Source organism: Falco cherrug, chromosome Z (assembly GCF_023634085.1).
Source record: "Falco cherrug isolate bFalChe1 chromosome Z, bFalChe1.pri, whole genome shotgun sequence".
NCBI classification, from domain to species: domain Eukaryota; kingdom Metazoa; phylum Chordata; class Aves; order Falconiformes; family Falconidae; genus Falco; species Falco cherrug.
This window is the reverse complement of record NC_073720.1, coordinates 3,145,646-3,167,717: the sequence shown is the minus strand read 5'-3', so window position 1 is coordinate 3,167,717 and position 22,072 is coordinate 3,145,646. Positions and strand designations below refer to the sequence as shown.

General features: G+C 38.4%; 1 protein-coding gene across 4 annotated transcripts in view; it reads right to left on the bottom strand.

The window, feature by feature from the left end:
- Positions 1-22,072, bottom strand: part of DYM (dymeclin) — a 213,727-nt gene that overhangs the window by 162,405 nt on the left and 29,250 nt on the right. For all 4 annotated transcript variants that reach the window (XM_055698723.1, XM_055698722.1, XM_055698724.1 and 1 more), the window contains 3 exons: positions 18,188-18,260; positions 6,344-6,469; positions 4,575-4,717 (listed from right to left, as the gene is read on the bottom strand). In XM_055698723.1, coding sequence (XP_055554698.1) covers positions 4,575-4,717; positions 6,344-6,469; positions 18,188-18,260 — 342 coding nt within the window. The remainder of the gene's footprint in view (positions 1-4,574; positions 4,718-6,343; positions 6,470-18,187; positions 18,261-22,072) is intronic.

The following is a 22,072-nucleotide window of genomic DNA, read 5'->3' as shown; positions in this document are numbered from 1 at the left end:
CAGGCAGGTCAACATGCCATGATTACAGCAGCAAGAGGATGACACTGCTACAGACTGTAAGCAAGAAGGAATATGAACAGACAGAACTGGGAAAGAAGTCTCAGACCTACATTTTCATTATGGTGAGTACGAACAGGCAATTAAACACTGACTAAGCACCAGGGAGACAGACGAGACTGTAGTCATGTAGCAGATCATACACCAGATCTGTGACACATCACGAAAAGGCTCTGGAAGGTAGAAACAACCAGCCTGAAATATTTGTTAGTAGAAAAAAAGCTTGATGGAATCATAAGAAATAACAGACACATTGTTAATAGCTTTTTGTGTCTCTCCACTTTGACATGTTTAAATCTAGATATTACAAATAAAACTACATAAAATTGAAGACAAAAATGTATTAATATGAAATGCTAAATATGAATAAATAGTTTTCTTGTAAAGTTAATCATGCAAGTGCTCCTATTAACCTGAACATAGCACTGGGGGGAAAAAAGAAAAAAAGAATAAGCTATAGTATAAGTCACCAATGTACACCACAGGTCATCAGATGCCTTCAAGTACACTAATGCTGAATGACAAAATGCAGAGTGAAGTACATACTTACATGACAGAAAGTCAATAATGGTCAGGAATGTTTGTCTAGTTCCAACCAAAGAGTGCAGACATGAGAAAACAAGTCATCATTGACCACTATACACTGAATTCTGCAATTTATATTAATGCCACAACAGTACATTTGTGCGCCAGATTAGTTATGATGATTGTTTAGGTGATTAATGAAGATGAATCCAACTCCTGCCTTTTCATTAGATTCTTACAACACTGTACCCATTACATCTATAGTCATCTAAACAGCATAAACTAAGTCAATTATATCTTACTCTTGCAGTAATTCTTATATACTGCAAGATGCATTAAAGTGCTTTTAATAGCAAAAGTATTATCTGGATCAACTATTTCAACTGAAACCATTTAAACTGACTTGTTTTTCAATAGTCTTGAGTAGCACTATCATTTTCCTGTCAGCATATCATCTGTTTGGCAGTTCCTCACTGTAACATGGATTTTATTTTGCATGAAATAAAATGACTAATTAAAAAATTTTGCTTGCCCACAAGAAGTTCCCTCAACTTGGTTAACTGTGGACCATGAACTGGCAAATGCCAATAGTACTCCCAAATGAGAGGAGAGGATTTAAAAAACAAAAAAATATTTTTTTAAGCTAAGTTGATTCAATGGACCTTGTGACCCAAGAAAAATGAATTTCAAATATATGAGGTCTACTCTCTAGTGCCATGCATTTTGTGTCATTTATGCCTTCACACCACATCAACACCACAGCAGTACTTTACAATTATTTTGCACACCTACAGAAAGACTACAAAAGCAAAGAAAAGTAGACTCAGCATAGAAGAATGTCCTTTATGAAGTTGCAAAACATCATTACCTCCCCCCTCATTCCAAACCCACAACTGTTTATTTAACTACTGCCGGATAACATATTTGGTAACACAATTCTAATCAGGGTATTTCATATATAGGATAGAGAAAGGTACTTGCACACAGATAACTTGCACGCAATCACAGGCTAAACCAAGGAGAAGTAATCGGTGTGAGGATGTTGGCTGTATGGCTTCAGGGTTCAGCAGGCTCATGAGAGGGAAAAAAAATAGGCTACAAAGGACAAGAAGCAGGAGAAGGTTAACTGTGAGAAAGGGCAAACTTCTGCTCATATCGTGTATAATTATCACTCCCGCTGAATCACAAGGAAGGAAAGGGGGGGTGAAGTAAAATAATGTGCTTGTAACAGTTTGTTGATCTACTGCTGCTGTGCAAGTGACTACGAAATATGAACAATGTAATCCATGGTAACAGATGACTGTGGTATCAAGTTAAATAATTTCAAATTAACAAGCATAGTAATTATTTTAGGGCTCAAAATTTCATATGAAAAATCAATGATTTTTAAAGCCAGATTCATACATCCTTCCATCCTAAAAAGATTATATTTAGACTACTTCAGTAAACTTATTTTAAGCATTACATGGTATTTAAAGACACTAAGTAATATAAAAGTGAATTTTCAATTTCTCCTTTCTTCTTTCAATTCTTACCCTGTAAAGATTTCAAAATACACAAAAATAACACAATACAGAAACCATGTCTAAGTTTTCCACATCTGTTCATTGCTCAAACTTTGCTTCTGTACCATAACAACTACCACTTCGTGTTGCTGTTTTCAAATCTGTGTTGTACTCTACCCATGTACCTGATGCTATATAAAACAAAGGATTGCAAAGGATTAATTCAAAAGTAATTACAGATGGGCCATCATAGAATGGTCTAGTTTGGAAGGGACCCGAAAGATCATCTAGTTCCACCCCCCTGCCACAGACAGGGACACCTCCCACCAGCCCAGGTGGCTTCAAGCCCCATCCAACCTGGCCTTGGGCACTGCTGGGGACGGGGCAACCTGTGTAAATATATCATTTACTCTACCAAACCTATCATGTCCAAGTTTCATCTATAGGCCAACATCATATACAGGCAAATAATTAGACACAGAAAACATCAGCCAACTGTTTAGGCACAAACAGAAAAAATATTTCACTTTTCTAACAGGATGTGGTACTTTTTTCCCTTTCCCAGGCAGGTCATTAGAAAGCTCTTTATAAAGGCTCTTTTACTTAAAGCTTTAAACGAATACACTTAATTCACTGGAGAAGAGATGGCACTTCAGGTACTCATGAAAGAAGCAAGAAAATAAGCGTAGGAGTATGCCAAGGGAGTTGTTAGGAGAATGGTTCAAGAGGAGTGAAGGGGGTGGAAGTGTAGGAAGAGACAAGAACAGACGTAGGCTGAAACCTTAAAAGTCTGCATTAAGTAGTGCAAACTCTAAATACAAGGAGTAAAAAGTCGTGGGGGGATATGGTATCAGAGATCTACAGAGGAAGGCAGGAGTGGTGGCAATATGGATGGACTTTACAGATCAATCAAGTAAGGACAAGACAAAAAAAAAAAAAAAAGCTATTTTGCCCGTGGCAGCACTAAAACAACACTCAAGCGTGACTAAGCAATTAGAACCAAGAAGAATAAAACCATCAGGTAAGTAGAGGTATCAAAATAGGCAGGGAGAACTGCTCTCCAGTCACAAGCAAAAGCACAAACAACGTACTGAAAACTGCTTTGGAAAAACATTGTAAGATCAATTTTCTCTAGCAATTGAAAAAGAAGGAAAAGAATGTACCTGTTGGGACTCTTGAATAAAAACGTTGTGGGGAACAATTTTAATTTCTTCTCTGTTTAAATAAACTGCAACCAAGCAATGGTTTTCTGACACATTTATCTTACAGGCACAACCCAAACATCACAGTGGTCTACCCATAAGTGTGTAAACTAGAAACCAGAATGGAGATGCGTGTCCCAGCAGCACGCTCAGCTGCGTATAACCTCACGGTACCCAGAAGCAACGATGTATTCAGGCTACGCTGCACCAAGTTACAGAGACACGCTCTTTTACTGCCTCCATGAGGAGATCCACACACACTGTCACAGACTGTGAAATATTTTCTGGCAGACCATTTGTGGCCTGAACTTTAACATCCCCTAGGGATGCTGCCAGTGAAAGGATTTCACAAAAGAGCAAAATAAATAGTATCAGTTTTAACAGCAACCTACTTGCAAAGTATCATTTCAGTTTATCAGGGAAAAAGAAAATAACATATACCTCTACTATCAGCAATATATTATATTTTATTCTACAGAAAAAAAAAAACCAACACACACACACGTTCAGGATGAATTTTAATATGTAATACACCAATAAAACACACCTGGTGCGGGGTAGAGAGCAAGTACCAACCAAAACATAGTGTATAGCACAACAAACACAAGAACTCTTTTCCTTAACAAAAAACAGCATCAAGTCTTTTATATTCTTCACACAACACCTCTCTCTAGCAAACAGGTCAGAATCTAGTCATACCATTCTGGAAAAAGCCAGTAGTCTGCCTACCAGGAAAGGCATATGCTACAGTACGGTACGAAAAAGTCCTACCTAGGTCACTCCCTTACATCACAGGATCCTCGAGACTTGGAAGGGAACCCATGAGACCACCTGCTCCAACTTCTGCTCAAGCAGAGCCACAGAGCACGTCACCGTATTCATCAAGAAATTACAGAGAAGAAAATATGCACATAAAAGTACTTCTTACAACATTTTAAGTAACTCTAAGCATGTGATTTATCAAATGGGGTGCTACTCGTTTGTCTGGGGGGTTTTTATGTCTCAATAGAAGAAAGGTATGGACTAAGTGCTACTTTTACCATGTGCTGTCCTTCAGGTATCCCTGCAGATAGAACTGCTTCAGATTCTAATATATCTCAAGATGGACCCTATATGATTACAACCCAAGCAAGCCTTAAATGGACAGCTTTTCTATACTGAGCATGCACACTGGTATCACTTGCTGAAAAAGAAGTGGGCTACAGGTGTGTTTCTAAGCGGTCACACAGCAGGCAAACCTTACTTCATAAGGTCTGAAGTATAGTTTTTAGAGAATAAGACTCACTTGCCACCCCAGACGCAATTCCATAAAGCAGTCCTCCTCCGTCTGTCTGCTGCTGAAAGACATGGGTCCCTGGAGGAGGGCTTCTTTCTTGTCTAATGAAATTATATAGTAAAGTTTTCACAAGTCTGCTGGTATATGGGAGACTGAAAAGAGAAAGAAAACAACTTTAGTTGACTCAGAACTTGCAAAAATCGGCACAGCAAAGCCCAGGCAGAGTGCAAAGGCTGGTGTTTGAGATTAAAGACAGACAGGAACTCTCCCACTGCTGAGCAGACTGGAAAGGGAAAGAACGTCAAAAGTCTTGCCCACGCAAAGCTGCATGGACTTCAGCAGGGCTCTGCAGGAACACCTTCAACAGCAGGATCACGGAAACTATGTTTTGTTCATTTTTCAATACTAGTTCTAAATCAGTCATTTAATTTGTGGGATCATTGTATTCTTTTACCTCAAGACAGAACTGGGAAAATATTTATGCAAGGGAGAGAAAAATTCTATTTGTTTAGGTTTTGCTCCATGCTTTGGTTACATAGAACAGGTAACAATAGAATTTCCCCACCCCTCCCAGGATTTTGTGTGTGCTGGGGCCAATTTGCAAAGACCCATGAAACATGTGACCTCACATCAGTGATTTTCACAAATGCACACAGAATTTGTTGGATTTAAATAAAAGGTTACAGTATTTCCAAAACAGAGGATCATTTCCACAGAAGCAAACAGTTGGTTCCCATTCCTGTATATTTTAGAGGTGAACAGAGAGGGGCTATGTTATGGTGAACTCCAGTGCCCTGCCACCACTACCCCTCCAGCTCCTCCCACTGCCCCAGATTTCCAGCCACCAAATTCCCACCCCTGTCTCCAAAGGCCAGGTACCAGCTACTCCCAGCTCAGACTCTTAGACCACATACTACCTCTTCTCCCAAACGCTCCCCCATTTTGCCCCAAACCCTTAATACCTTTGGTCCAGAGGTTTAAGTACCACCAAACCCCACACATACTGAGGCTCTGCCTCTACCTTGCTGCGGTTCCAAGCTGGCCTGCCCTGTCTTCCTCCTGCCCACAGCCAAGATGAGCCTCCCCTCGTTCCCCTGCATGTCATAACGCATGCAGGACCTCTCTCATATCCAGTAGAGATTTCAGAAAACCAGACAATAGATATATTTACCGAAAATCTACCCACATGGAATTTAAAATTGAAAGAGGATGAACATATAGCCTGACTAAAATGCATATAAGCAACTACGACAAAGCATTTAAACAAAACACCTGACTTGCCAGTACAAGTGGTATTACTCACACAACCCAGTTTACCATCTAAGTATTTCCACTACTGCAGCTTAAAACTCAGCGCAGCACATATCTACAGTCCTTCAAGGAGCTGCTATTTATATCACAAGAAGGCTCCTTAGCATTTCTGAGGTATGCAGGTTCTCTAGACTGCAGTGGTACAGAATAAGACCATAGCTAAATAGAAAAAAAACCTCAAAACCCATCCTGAAAAGTAAAAGCTGTTTTAAGTTAATGAAATTACCCTCAACAAATAAAAATGGCTTCCAATATAGTTTTAATGAAGTCTGGGCTGTGAGATTTAAAACTGAAACGCTCCAACAGCCTTTACTAATGTTTGCTTTTATGTTCTTTTTTCTTTTGAGCAACACAAGTTTTCTATCAAAATTTATTTCTCTACCTTTTGGTTTCAAATACAAAGAGTCTAAACAAGTAATCAGAAGCATTTGCTTTACCATTAGGTACCACTCCAGAATACAACATACCATCGACCATGCATCAGGTATTTGTGAATGATGCTCTCTCGTAGAATTTCTTTGTGGAATAATTGGCAGGAGAGGAAGACAATGAGAGTTGTCACAGCTTCCAAAGAAATGCTGTATGTAATATCTCTGCAGAAAAAAAAGAAAAATTTATAAAGATTAATCTACTGGATTTGTTTACCAGCTGACTTCCAAGAACACTTGGTAGCTTCACCTGAGGTTATACGTGGTTTAGCACAGTAAGTTTCAATTGGGAATACGTAAACAACAAATTCAAAAAACCCAGAATCACTTCATACCAACAATGGATTGTTTTCTTAGACATAAGCATTTTTTTTTCAATATGTCAAGAGAGAAAACAATCTAAAAACGTTGAGGTATTGCTCAGAACATGCCAGCTGCAATTTTCAGACTACACTTCATTTTAAAAACAATAAATATATCTCAAAAGTTTATCCTTCATCCTGTTAAATAAAGTTGTCACAAAACCATCAAGATAAGTCAGGGAAATGTCCAGCGAAGCCAAACGCAGCTCCATCTGCCAGGACAAGGGGACCCCTAAAAAAGGAATATAATACACAAATGATAGTTTAAGTGTCAGAAATGCTCAGGACATCAGGATACTACACAGAATTTTTCAGTTTTAAGTAGTATTTTTGAGGTAACAGTGAAGTATAAAGTTTCAAGATATTACAGCCAATCCCACAGAATGCGCTGCAATGATTAAATACTGACACCAGATACTGTAGCAATGTTCATGAAGTTAAGGTTAATTAGGAAAGGCTGCCAAGCACAATGGATGAGAGAAAAACGTGCTCTTTGGGCCATCTTGTGCTTTTTGTTCCCACCTCTGCCTATCATTACTTTGTTATATAACTTATTTTTAAAAAGGGGAGAAAAAACAGCATTTGTCTCCTTAGTCAGCAATAAACTGCAGACTACAAGAAACTTTGTAAAACACAATGAAGTAGCCTGGAAACGAACCAGTATAATTCTTGCTTTCAACCAAAGACCATTTTTACCTCCTTCAAAAGTAAGGATATACTTCCTTTGGTGCAACAGTACCATCCTGTAATCTATTAGAAAGATTGTTATTTAGAATTTTTAATGTTTTTTTCCACTGTTACTATATGATTTCCACAACCCAACAACATTAAGTTACAACAGGTGTCCAGCATCAATTACCACAGGTTTTTGACCTGGGACCTACTGGAAATTCAAAATATATTTATACTTCTCAAATTCAAAGGTTTTATGGTATCTCTATTTGAAATACATAATTTAAAAAATATCAGCATCAACATGTGTTTAAGCAGCAATGCAAAATTTTCTTCCAAAAATTTTACTCTTAACAGTTAAAACAAGTATAAAGATAAAACTAAGTGCTCTTTCACAATAATGACTCATACTACAGTCCAATCTCTCTTGAAATAAAATATATTAACCACAAAAAAGATTGACTTGACTAAAACTCTTCATAGTGTCAGGATCAGAACTGGTGTGGTCCTTACCAAAATGAACAGGATTTCATTTAGCAGAAATCACTGATTTTTAGCACACTCAAATGCTTTAATTTTCTCAAGCGTGCTTCTAGAAATACTGTAAGTAACATGCATTACTGTAAAGCATAAGAAGAGTTTCATGCATCATGGTTTATAGACAGCTTAAATTAAGCTCGCCTGCAGTAGATCTAGGCCAGAGTTTCTGAGAAAAGTGCGCGCTAGCTATTTGCTCAAAGTCAATAGCAAACTGGAATCAAAATTTCCTGGATCACAGTCCACAGAACCACACTACCTCTGATACAGAAATGTTTTCCAAAGCAGAGGTTATGCAAACTCTGTTTTCATTTTCTCTCACATGATCTAAGTATTTGAAACCGTAACATTTTAAGTTACAGGTCAGGAAGAGACGTACTGCTTGAGTAACATTCTTCCTCAAAATCATACAGTTTTAATTACTTCTAGTATCAGTGAGTTACCTGACTTTTTGCCCACTACTGAGGAAGTTAGCCAGTGTAAATGCTGACAACTAGATCAGGCCAGAGGTTACACTTGTGATCTGGTTCCACTGCAAATCCATCTCAGCCAGAAGCAAGGCTGAGCTAGGAACGGCTCCCACTGCCTCTCCAGAACAGAGATGATTTGCAATCTACTACCCATGTTCATCTTAAGCAAAGCAAGGAAGATCTACACATAGCAATTATTAGAGGTCTAGACATCAGCAAAAAATGTAAAACTTTTTTTTCCTATCAAAATAAAAACAACAGCTTGGAAAAAATACTTTTTAGCTACAGGAAAAAAAATAATTAAATCTTACCAGTACCGAGGCTGTGAATACAAGAATAATGTCTCTAAGCCTGGGTCAATGAATGAGAAGGATAATTCATGACACTACAACACACACTGCATCACTTTGCTGAGATGCAACAAATTTTAAAGTTAGTACACTTTTTCTGCACTTCAATCATTCATTTACTTTTCTGACAAACAATACAAGTGGAACAGCAAATTTGAGGAGACATTACAAAACTTTTTTTTTTTTCCTAAGACTCAGTGTAAAGAAATAAACAAAGAGGTTACTGTAATGTACTAAGTAATTTTCTTCTGTGGGGTTGGAGGGGTGGAAATCTGATTTCAATACCCTTATACAACTCTAAAAGAAAAAAATAGAAAGAATGCTGAATTCATGCAGTTCTACTTAGTGAGTTATCCTCATTTTCTTTCTATCCAAAACCCAGTTAGGCACATTTAACTGCAGAAACATTCCACTCAACCTGTAGAATCTGTTCAAATTAAATCTGCCCTGGCATAAACACAACCAGAGTCCTGATATCTGGGGTACCCCCCAGCTACAGTCACCCTTAATTTATAAGTACAATGATAAAGCTTCAGAGCAAAATTATTTTCTCCACCAAGGGTGAAACCTACAGTCTTCAGAAACTCAAGCATTTCTAAAGGGTCACAAGCACTACTAGGAACCTCTTTTAACTTCAAAGAAAATACTGTTTATTTATATTGAGAGACTACAGAATAGGGGGTTTTGGTTTTGAACTTTTTTTTTTTATTTATTCAAAGCTATCCGTCATATAGAATGACTTTACATGGAATTTATGCCGATCTCCAACTTCCTCTGAAAACTGTTTGCTTGCAGATGAGGAGGAAACTAGAAATAATGAACACAGGTATCAATTACACGTCAAAATTATTTAGCTATTTCAGAAAACCAGAACAACTGCATGTTGGTTTGGGTTTCTGTGGGTTTTGTTTTGTTTTCCTTCCCAAGTGTCTTATAAAACAAACAAAAAAGCCACAGAACAAGTAAATGGACCTCATGGAGCAACATACCAAAGCATACACTGGGTTTTGGGGTTTTTTAACCCACCCCTTCTGGATTTTCTCTTTTGAAAATTTCAATAGTTATCCTCGCTTTATTTTTTTCCTCCTTTTCTCTCCCTCCTTCCCTCTGGAGGATATATTCCCATATCAGTAGACAAACCAACCGATACTACTCTCTTGTCCCTCTTAAGATGTACTTCTTTCATGAGGGAACACTCTGACACAGACTGAACTCTAGAAATCATGGCAATTGTTCCTCTCCTGCATTTGGGTTCTTTCACTATTATAAGTAGGTGTCCTCCTTGGTATCACAGTTCTTGCATGATGACACAAAGCAAGAATCTGTTTCTCTAACCAGATGGAATAGGTCAAAGTTCCTGCCTGTGACACCCAAGTTAAAACTGATTCCTGGCAACAAGCTTTATATATACACATTTAGCCTCTACAGTAAAGACATACCATACATATCTGTGATAATCATAAATTATGAATTCTTCAGAGAATGCTGACTTGAGCTCCAAAACACAAGATTCCTAGATGCTAGCATAACATAAATGCGTGCACATATTTAACACACCTTTTATTATCTACACTTCAATGAGAAACGGTTGACACATCAACGAATTCCTGTCAAAAGCAATGATATCAAATCATTTCAACAAATGCTTTTAAGTTAAACAATCATGTACAATTTGTATTATAGGTAACTTCAGACAACTCATTAAAATCAAATAACAAAAATGCTAGGAAGTCAGAGACACTCTCCATCTTAATCCCAGTTGTCAGGTACATAGCAGAGATCCTGGCTCCTTTATGAGAGATCTATGGCCCTGGGAGTACTGCTTTAAAGCAACACTGCTGCATTTAGATTTAAAGAAGTACTGCTTTAGAAGAAATTGCATCCTGGAAGAATTAGTTACTCTACCAAACTGGGAAGGATACCACTTCTCCTCTGGCTTTCAATCAAGAATGTACATTTTTATTGATTCTTTTTTTATTTATTAATTGTGGTGACAGACTTGTAAATTCCATCAGCGCTATCAACCTTCATGTGTTTGGGGCTGGAGAACAGTGCTAGACCATCTATCTATATATCACACCCTCATACAGATCAGTCTCCTTGAACTGGACCAAGATTTCACCTTGCCTTTTACAGACAGTTATTTCAAATATATCACAAAGCTGAAACTGCACTTGAAAAGTTCCAAATGTCTGAAAAAAGGTCTATGGTCAAAACAGTAATCTTTAACAAAGATGAAAGATCTTCTTTGTGGTAGGAACACAAGAAGAGCACGCACAAGAAGCCAGTTAAGTCAACCTGCCTGAGCAGTAACTCTCCGCACTGCAATAGCTTGAACACTTGCCATTACCTGCTTGCACCCTCAGCCAAGTGCAGGCACTAAATGGTACCATGTAGCAAACACATGCCACACCATAACACACCACCAGGTTTCAAAGCAGATTTCTTCTGAGCTGTAACAAAAATGCTGGAGTCTGAAGCAGAGCAAAACATGGAGATCACAACAGCAAGGTCACCTGTCAACCATAGCCTGTAGGAAAATACAAAACCCAGAATACACTTGTCTGCTCCTGCAGACTCAAATAAAAGCAACAGGAGCAGATTGCAGGAGCCTGATGCTCGCAGCATTTCATGTATGTAAGTTGGTAAGGGGAGAAGTATCAGCTTAACTACTGTTTCTAAATGCCCCCCACAGAACAAGAACTACACTTCTGTTAAAACCTCAGCTCTCCAGTATCCCAGCACTCACTTTTTCCAATCAAAACCATGTGTATGTCCTTCTATCAGCATCATCTACCAAGAACTTCAACAATCTGCCTATGTGTCACCATCCTGCTGCTGCTGGCTTCTCTCCAATGCCAAGCACCGCTCACAACTGCTTTCTGTGCTCACATCACCTCTGCCTTTGCGAGAGGTCTGTGAAAGAGGAACCAAGATGAGGTACAGAGGTAATATATTATGAAAAAACTCACCTAGAAACTCCAATTACCACTCTGAAGGCACATGCTGTTGTAAACACTTTAATTACTCAATGAAACACAGCTATTTCTACATCTTAGCACACAGAGGCTGAGAGCTCATAAATGATTTCACACCTACAGAGCAAATAGCCTGAACAGTCAGAAACAAAACTCTTGAATTCCAACTCACACCACTAGACCAAGCCCCCTCCCTGTTTAAATATTTTCCTGAACTTTCACCCAGCCAGAGCTGTCTACTCCGCGTATCAAAAGGTTAAAAGGTAACTTATTTTCTAATTTAGGAGAGTTGCCAAAAGGGCTGATTCATACAAAAACTCTCAAATCATACAGGAACCAGGTTTCATTTCCCTGCTTCCTGAGGGCCCACCAGAAAGGTGAAAGAGGAGTCACCACAGAGAATAGGATCAGTTTTGAAAACTGAAAAGCAAGTAGAATATCTGGTTATCAGTCTCAGGATACAAGTACAACAACTCAAAGTGAACATAATCTTTCCTCTTGGAATCACTCCCAATTTTACACCCGCTGATGGCACATACGCGCTGTGGCAGCCGATAATGCACCGTACTCATTACTGCTAACTCCAAACATTTGGGAGATGTCCCAAAGGGGCACTTAGGAAACACCAACTGGAAGCTGAGAGCATCTCTGACGTTTCTTAGTGCATCTCCCACTCACTGGGTATTCTTGACTGGGAGACAGAATGAGAGTGAGATAACAGAAGAGATGAAACTACTCTAAAGGGAGTTATCTAAAGGATTAAAATGACAGTTGGATTCAATATCCTTTAGTCCCAGACCTGTTCCTAAACCATCTGAGACTACGTGGCTGCGTACATTTTTCACCTCACTGACATTCAGTTCTTCCCTCCACAGACTAAAATCATTAGAAAAAGGCTAGGACTATTAAGTGTTGCACAAAGAATCTATAATCTTCTGTATTTACCTTCCCATCAAGGCTTGTTAGCAATATCCACTAACCTACATCTGGTCAGAGCCAGACCATGAGAATCACGTCCTCTGGTCCAGCCATGCAGGCCTGCTCCAATGGAACACCGTTTTTCAAATGTGAGCCAATGGTTTCAAGGCAGAGCCACCTTGAGGTAGGGGCTGCAATAATCTCTTTGGGTCTCATGGTTGTCTAAGCAATAGACAAAAAAGGCTTATGCCTGTCAACATGGCTGCTGTCACTGATTTGAAACAGTCTGCAGACTCTTAGGGAGTCAAAAAGAGATGTGCCCAACTTCAGTGTCTATGTATCTTTGCTGCCTGGACCAGAGAACAAGACCAAATACTACCAAGCGGGTGTTTGTCAAGATACATCAAATATCTTTTGTGAAAACAGGCCCAAAACCATAACAGAAAGCAGATTATTAGGAGCTTGGATACAGCACAACATATGACAGCAACAAAAGCAGCATGGCCAGCAGGTCAAGGGAGGGGACTCTACCCCTCTACTTTGCTCTGGTGAGACCCGCCCCCTGCAGTGCTGCATCCAGCTCTGTGGCCTTCCAGTGCCTAAGGGACTGACAAGAAAGCTGGAGAGGGGCTTTTTACAAGGGCCTGCAGTGACAGGACAAGGAGGAATGGCTTTACACTGGAAGAGGGGAGATTTAGATTAGGTATTAGGAAGAAATTCTTTCCTGTGAGGGTGGGAGGCGCCGGCAGAGGCTGCCCAGGGCAGCTGTGGGTGCCCCGTCCCCGGCAGTGCCCACGGCCAGGCAGGGGCTGGGACCCACCTGGGCTGGGGGGAGGTGGCCCTGCCCAGGGCAGGGGGATGCAACTGGACAGCCTTTGACGTCCCTTCCAACCCAACTGTTCTATGATTCCATGATAAACTGTACAGACCTGTGATACTATGCTCCGAGATTGGAAAGTATGACACAAGTTCAATGTAAATTAAAGCTCACCTAGTGAAAAGACAGGTCCTAGAGAAACACCAATCTAAGTCTAAAATAAAAAACAAATTAGAATACAATTAGAACAGAAAGAAGAATGTGATACAGAGAAAGGTTCTCCTGCTTAGGGCCTTCAGACATTTAAGCAGCTACATATCTGCCATCAGACAAGAGAAAAACATACAAGTGATGATGAATATCTTCCAAATAAACATTCTCTATCTGATGCACCACCACAAAGTGCAGTAGTACAATAAAATACCCTTTATATTCATCAGATTCCTCCTACACAGAGCACAATAGTCTTAAATTTTGAGGATCTTCAAAGTGAAGCACTACAAATCTGTCAGTTTGGGTCTTTCTGCCACATTCAACCTAAGTTTCAACAGGTGGAAGTTTTCCTTTGATGATTAGACAAAGTTGCCAAAAATGTTTAAGTCAAATAGCTCTACAAATAGTGAAGCTACTACAACCTTGACAAAAGCTCTTTGAATAGTCCTTTTTACAAAAGCACTAATCCTGACCTATTGTTTTGAAAGCACCAAAAAAATTAAAATATGGCACTCTTGAAATAGGAGAGAGATCATTTCTCAACCTCTTCACTGCTCAAAATTAGGAAGGAAAAAAGTCTACACGTTTCTCATCATCTGTACATGGCATCATTCCTACATTGCAATGATTCTGTAGAGCTTTATAACCAATTATATTGCCATTCTTCCTCCTGTGTTTGACTTTTAAGCTCCCAGGAAATGTCCTTAAATGAGTGAAATCATTGCTAACATTTGAATGCCGAACTAAGATTGCAACCTAAAACAATTGTAACTACAGAAAATAACGGAATGTAATAGAAGTATCAACTTCTACTGGCACCACAGGGTGCTACTTAACAGTGATGCAAGTAGATCACAGTATTTCATTTTTCCTCCATATGCATTTATAGTTTTTAATGAAGTGAAAATATACTGATAACAACCAGATGTTCAGTCATGTATACCAGCTCTTAACAAGCTGCTGAAAGAAGCCTTTATAATTTAAAGCTTTGGGAGCTCTATCTTGCAACAAAACATTAGCAATAGCTTCTACATAAAAGTCATACAGTTAAATATTGAAGTTGCATCTTTTTGCTGACTGTGTAGTTTTAATCATTAACGTACACTCTGGAGTGCTAACATTAACAAAACCAAAGAAAAAGCAGAGCATCCGTAACATACCCAAGGGAGTCATAAATCAAATGCCAACATACCATAACACAAGTGTTTTAAGGGACTACACAAGTCTAATTCTTGAAAAATAATAACGCTGTAGTTTCTATAAAATGTCTTAAAATTAAACATGAAACCTTTTTCCTTGGCATTTTGTACAACACAGCAGAGCCTGTTTTCCAAAAGGGTAACTCAAGATCTTACTAATAACTCTACAATACGGAGTCACAACTCTAGAGAGTCCCATGGACCCTTACTAAACAACCTGTTTCAGCAATGCTGAGTGTAACTGCCTTAAAGCACATTTGCCTTCCCCAATACAGACTAACTTTGAGAATCATTTTCTTAAATTCATCATAGCCAATTCTGAGACACTCCTAGATATGCTTTGCTGTACATCTCTGCAGCCTTTCCCAATAAAAGCCAACACATTTTAGTTCTTCGGTTGTATTTCATAGTAAGAGATACAGAGAGGTGATTACAGACTTGCCATTTGTAGTCTTCCCCATCTCACACCATCCTGATTGATTTTGAGCTAGACTGCTCACCTGCATCTTCTAAGCCTGTCCATAGGTTATTTTGTAGGCAGACATGAGCTCATTCTGCCAAGGCTTCAAGCAGAACAAGCTCAGAGGTGAACAAGCTCTGCCTGTGCTCAAGAAAGACTTGAGCCTTTGTAAATTCAGTGCCCCTGCAAAGGCAAAACTCTTAACTTTGCTTTTGGTCAGCCTGGAACAAGGTACTTGTCATCTTACATTACCTGTACATCTTCACAACACGATACTCAACAGAAAAAAAATAGGATCTATGTTATGATCGCAAATTTCTCACTACTCCCTTAGCAGTATCTACACAGCAACATCCAGCAATGCTCTTGCATTGTCCACTCTTCAGTAACACATTTGCAAAGAAAAAAAATTAAAGACAGTACATCTGAAATTAAGAGAGAAAGGTGCAAAAATTTTACTTCTGAAGCATAGTGCTTTCATCAAAAAGCACCTGATGCAACATTTAGAACAATTTCAAAAGCAAAGAGTGCAGGACTGTTGCACAGGTACCTCTGCTCCTGCATTTTGGACATGGCAGATGGTTTTCCAAGCTTTAGAACTATTCTTAGTATTCAACAAAGGAGAAAAAAAAAAAGGTTTAAACTGGGGTGTAAGGAAGCAATATATTTAGACAGCAGCTGCCAGCTGTATTCACTCCCTCATGAAACTGCATCTGCAGAACCCAAGGGATACACTAATTGTGACAATCCTCTGCTAAGGCTCTTAAACACTCCTAACAAAAACTTCGAAGTGTCATTCAGAATAGCAAAGACAGGCTCAGCATGGAGATTTTAATGGTCTGTCACAACAAAAATTCATCTTTAACAGCCATTTTACAGACAGACACTCTGCTAGCAATGCCACTGTAAGCTGCCAAAGCTGCCTATCCTCTGGCAAGCAATCCTAAATCCTGCTACAGAAATCATTACAAGTTTGAATATTTCATGTATCATCTACTCCCAAAATTCACATACTAGGCTTGTAATTTTCTTGGTTTATTTCAGATAAAGACAGAAATTAACTACTCCCTTGATACAAAGTAGGGAAAGAATTTATAGTGTAAGCCTGACCAGGGAGAGGGAGGGAAGTAAAAAAGTAAACTCACTACTAAAACAAACCTAATTCTCGTGAAAAAAAACCACCTATTATCGCAGTAAGCAAAAATGCCTCTGCCTTATAATACCTTTATGTAGAACAGAAATGGATTTTGTATTAGAGAAAGCAAGTTCTTCTGTATCTACTTTCCCACACCCTACTTCCCCTTCAATGGCATGGGGATAAAATCACTAGTTAAGGCATTATCACATTATTGTTAAACATCTTATACTGGTAAAGATGACAGTAATATACACTATCATTTAATGTTATTATCTTACCAACAATTCAGTAACATTCTATTTCAGGAAAAAATTAGCTAAGAAAACTTATTTGACAAAAAACCCAAAACCTTTCACATTTATCTTATGATAAGTGAGTATGTTTTTGATACAGCTGGACATTATAGACAGGCCTTAACTTCTTTTTTAATAGGCCATTATTATCAATACAATACAGAGTAAAGCAAGTGCTTTCAACAGCTGCTTCCATTCCCAGCAACCACATTCACACAGAAACAGAGATGCTGCCAGGTTCAGTTGTTGAAAAGGGTTAAAATAATCATGACCATAAAAATTTTTCTGCCAGAAAGACAGAATAAATGATTCTGGACTCCACACACACACATTGGGTCTTCCAAGAAAGAAAAATAAAACCCTGCAGGATTTATGAACTTGCCCATATCTCGCAGTCCTTTCACCCCTCTGTACTTCCTCTAACCTGCTCCAAACAAAAAGTGTATCTGTTCGAGGAAGTCCCGACAAGCTTTGCAGAATGACACTCTAAATCATATCATTAATTCATTACACTGTACCTACACAAAACCTTCATGTAATGTTGACAGAGTTCTATGTTTCAAAAAACACTGCATCTTTGTCAGCTTTCCAATGAAAAGAACAATCCAAAGTACAGAAACTGAATCATCATCAGAGCTATTTACTACAGGACAACAGATAACCTGAAACTTTTAAAACTGTGATGCTTTAACTGGGGTACTACTTTTTGGGCACAAGCTACAATGCAATTTAAGACAAAAGATACTGCTAATACTATCTTTGGTAAAGTTTACCTTGGGAGAAAAGAAATTAAAACTTATCAGGACAGGTGTGCAAAAACATTTTTCCCCCAAGAACTAAGTTCTCCTCAAATAATACTGAAGTATGTTTCATGACACACATCCTAATGAGATGCAGAATCAACATATCCCAAATACAGCAGATGCATGAAAAAAGCCATGTAAACCAATCTGGAGATCGACAGAAACATTGCACTTGTTCATTTCTCTTCTCTCTCAGACACCAATTTGCTGGTATTTAAGAAATTAGTATTAAATAAGCCATGTGACTCATTTAATGCACATGCAGTTCAAGAACCCAGAGAGCTGCAGAAGAGGAACTTTTGCTTGCACCTTGCTGCATTCCCCAGAGGTGAAATGACAACTCCAGCATACCTTTCCCTGTACAATTAGCACAACCCATTTCCAGCCAAAACTCAGCAATACCAACACAGGTTGCCCAAAACAAAACAGAACAGGGTAACTTCTGTTGATGGTTTGAACTGGGTGTGAGATGCTCATCATGTACTTCTTCCAATAGCATATTCAGGGCTGCTACTGCCAGCAGGTTCTCATTACCAGTACTGTACCACCACGCAGAGCATTCAAATCAAGTATTTAAGCATTATAACCTCATCACTCTAAGTTTTAGATTATCTCAAACGCTCAGTTTATATAAGGAGGCTGGGAAAAAAAAAAAAGAAAAAAGCCAACTCACAAGAGAGGAATTTCAACAATGAGCTGGATGAGGCAACACAGCAACTCTTCTATGAGATCTTCACACTCTGTTCCTGAAAAGAAGCATATCAAAAGTTTTCCAGATTTTCAAGTACTGAAAGAAAGCAAAGATTTAATCACACAGATCCAGATGATTTTAATTAAGGAACAAACACTAGAAGAGAAATTCTACTTGCTTAAGGAGATGACACTCTTTCCCGAAATACAAAGCACTTGGGATTATTACCAGAGGAAATGATGATGCTCATCCTTTTATATATAAAACAAATAACTAGTAACAATTAGACAGATTGAGATGTTGGTATACTAGGAATATGCTATTAAGTACATCAAGCCTTACTTTACTACTTACCTAAGGTCCTATTAAATGGCCTTATTACTAAAGTTGAACTGATCACAAGGGACTTCTCACTGGCACACATCTCTTCTCAAAATTCCCTGCACTCTGCATAGTTTCCAACCCCTTTTTTTAACCCCAACTGAAGAATAAGCAGAGACAGATAGGAAACAGTTTCATTTGTCTAACATACGCTGAGCAATATTCTAAACTGTGATCTATCAAATGAATGCAGCCTACTGTACACAACACTGGTGCTCTTAAGCAATTAAATCTACACACTATTTTTTCATGAATACATATTTATTTATTGAAGAGGTATTACACATTTAAATGACAAGTAAGGATTCATGACATTCCAAAGCACATGAAAGTGAGCAGAAATGATTCTCTACTCACACACAATGTGACAAAATGCATGGGATGATCAAAAATTATTTAAAAAATGCAACTATTCTAAGTGATAAAACAGGTGGTATTTCACACTAGTACTGCAATTTTTAAAAGCAACTGTAACAGAAGACTTGCAAGACTTACTGACGAAAAAACTTATTAAACCATTTGACATTGTCATATTATACTAAAAAACCAGCAGACAGGTCTCTTGGCTCATCAGGATTTTTTCCACTTTCAAAATAAATGTATAAAGAGAAACCTACAGCCCAAAGAAGTGTAGGGGTTTATAGTGCTGACCAGCCTAAGAGCAGGCATAGCTTTTCCCTCTGCATTACCTGATAGACATTACACCACTGCAGCACAATGATTACCCAAATGCCTGTTTATTTTGTATTTTCAAATAAATGTGTCTTGCAATAAACACAACACTATAGCCAGGTTATGGCAATGTTACTCTGTTTAACCCAAGTTTGTTCTTAAATCCAGAACTCAATTTTAAGAAGCACACGAGAGGGAATATTCACAATAAAGCAAATTATTTCTTTCCACAATTGGTTTATTAAAAGCACATTAAAAATTGTCACCTAGTCAACTGCACATTCTAAAGGTTATCACGGAAACATGGTTTCCTTTATATAGAATCCCCCATGAGCAACACAATGTAGCTCCTGTTAGTAAAAACCAAGCACTGCTAGGAGTATTTAACCTTACACAGAAACCACAGCCAATAATGAAGCCCAGATAATGTATTCCAAAGTAACCTGAATGTGACTGTTTCCTAAAGTTTTCTAAATCTAGAAAATGCTTGTAGACTGCTATTAGTTTCCAAAAGGTACCTAGTTTTTTTCCCTTTGACAATCAAGAACAGGGAGGAGAGAGGAAAAAGGATGAAAAAAAGTGAGTGCATTTTAAGACTATCATTTCTCACACCACACTATACACACAACTTATTCGAAGAGAGAATAATGTTATTTGAACATGAAAGAGGGCTGTCCCACACACACACTATAATCAAGATAAACAAAGAAAATACTGGGTTAGCACAATCACGCAGAATGGAAGATGTTAGTCTTTCCTGCTCTGCTCTCGAACTATTCTTCTTTTTTTAAAATAAGCTTAATTGCTGTAATCAATGTCATTCAGTTACAATAATTAATGTATCCTTTTCCCCATTGGGGCACAGGCATTCTTGTTTAATTCTTGTCTTGCCAAGACAATGAAGCGGATGCATGCCAAATCTGTAACGTGAGAGAGAGCTATAAACATGGAACACTATGTGTTTTCATAAACAATGCCTTTTTCAATAGCAGGATAAAGACAATACACACAATACTCATTCACATTAATAGATCGCATATTTGGATCAAAGACATGCGTAAAGCCTTGGGGAAAATAAGTAAAGGGTGAATCTGTCCAGATAAGATTCGAGCAGACTTGCAGAGAGAGGACTCATAGGTGCATCTCCTACACTCTATTACAGTGCAGAAGTAACTGCAAACAGTTTTAAAAACAGACAGTTACGCTGACACACCATTTTTCATCAGCTATATTATACTTGCATTGTGGGGGGTTTTGGCTTTTTGGTGGGGTTCGTTCGTTTTGGGTTTGTTTAATTTGATGGAGGTTTTTTTCGTGTATGATTTTTTTTAAATAGTGTTTACAATTTTTCAAAGCTATGCACATTACAGACACTGGATTAGGAGACGCTACACAGGCAAAATGGCTTATCCAGAGGAAAGTATACATGCCAGGAGACTCCATTTCTAGTAAAACCAGCCCAGCTCTATCCTAGGCCACGGCAGAGGGTCTAACATGGATAGCAGAATCGTCTTTCTTCTCAAGAACCTAACTATTATGTTGTCAAGACCTAATCTGAGCTGCTGTAGCAGGTGGTTGTGGTTAATATCAGTAAGATACTCAGGCATAACAAAGTATAACCTCACCTCAGATGCTACTTATTTTTCTGCCCTACTGCTCCTACAGTAGGATAGGACCACTAATGAAATAATTTGTGTTACTTGCAAAACAGTACCTAAAGCCCTATCTGTTCAATTCATTACATGACCAGCAGACTTAAAGCTTCATTGGGTTTTGTGGTTTGATCTTCAGCTCTGAGGACTCTCAAAAGCTCCCAGCTTTCACTTAAGAGTGTTAATAATGAGTACATAAACTAATTGGCATCTTTTATTTCCTTTTTATGATAGCTGAACACTCAAACTCGTTTAAGGGTTGCAGTAAATGTACTGTTATTTATTTCCACCTCTACACCCTCTTATTTGCTATAATACACCAAATACAGCGTTACAACCACACAGCTTTCTCCTGAGCTTAAAACACAGCCTAGAACAGAAGAGCACAAATTCAACGTTCACAAAAAATTAAAAGAATATGAATTGCAAAATCTGGGAGGGGAATTCTTCCAGATAAGACAGTTACAAAAAACATTATCTCAACAATAGTGGCTATATCGTACGCAACCTGTCAAAATACAAGATGTATTGCTGAGTAGCCAGTGACCAGGATCTTTTCCATGCATCATTACTATCATACACTATACGCTTCTGCCTGACATATCAAATATCATACAGCAGGTGTCAATGTGCTGACCAACCGCAGCATGAGCAGCCTGACGTGCTGACACTGCAGTTATGCACTCTGAGTTCTCAGGTGCTATATTTAAACTCAGAGAACATGGTACTAGGATATATTCTCCAACTAGAAGGAAAAAAAAAAAAGGCGATGCTCGTAGCTATAACAGGGAAACAAACACCACTGCACAGCATTTCCAAAGGAGTTTTAACATGATTCTGAAAAGAATAGTTTTACCTTTTCTCAGAAGGCTGTGAGTGTGAGACTGGACAAGGCATACAAGAACAGATCATAGAAGAGAGAGGTTGGCTGTGGTGTTGGTTGGTTGTACCTTTCTTTCCAATAACTACTCAGCAGCCATTAAGAAGCAAACAGTACTTCAAAATTCAGACACTGTATTAAAGCTTTTGTCTATATTGACACTTTATTTACATTAACCAATATAATAACATATTTTATAAGGTTTGTTTTAACATACTTGCAACTGAAGAATAGTAAAATACCACCAGGCTCTGGCAAATGAAAATACAGCAAGGATCACTA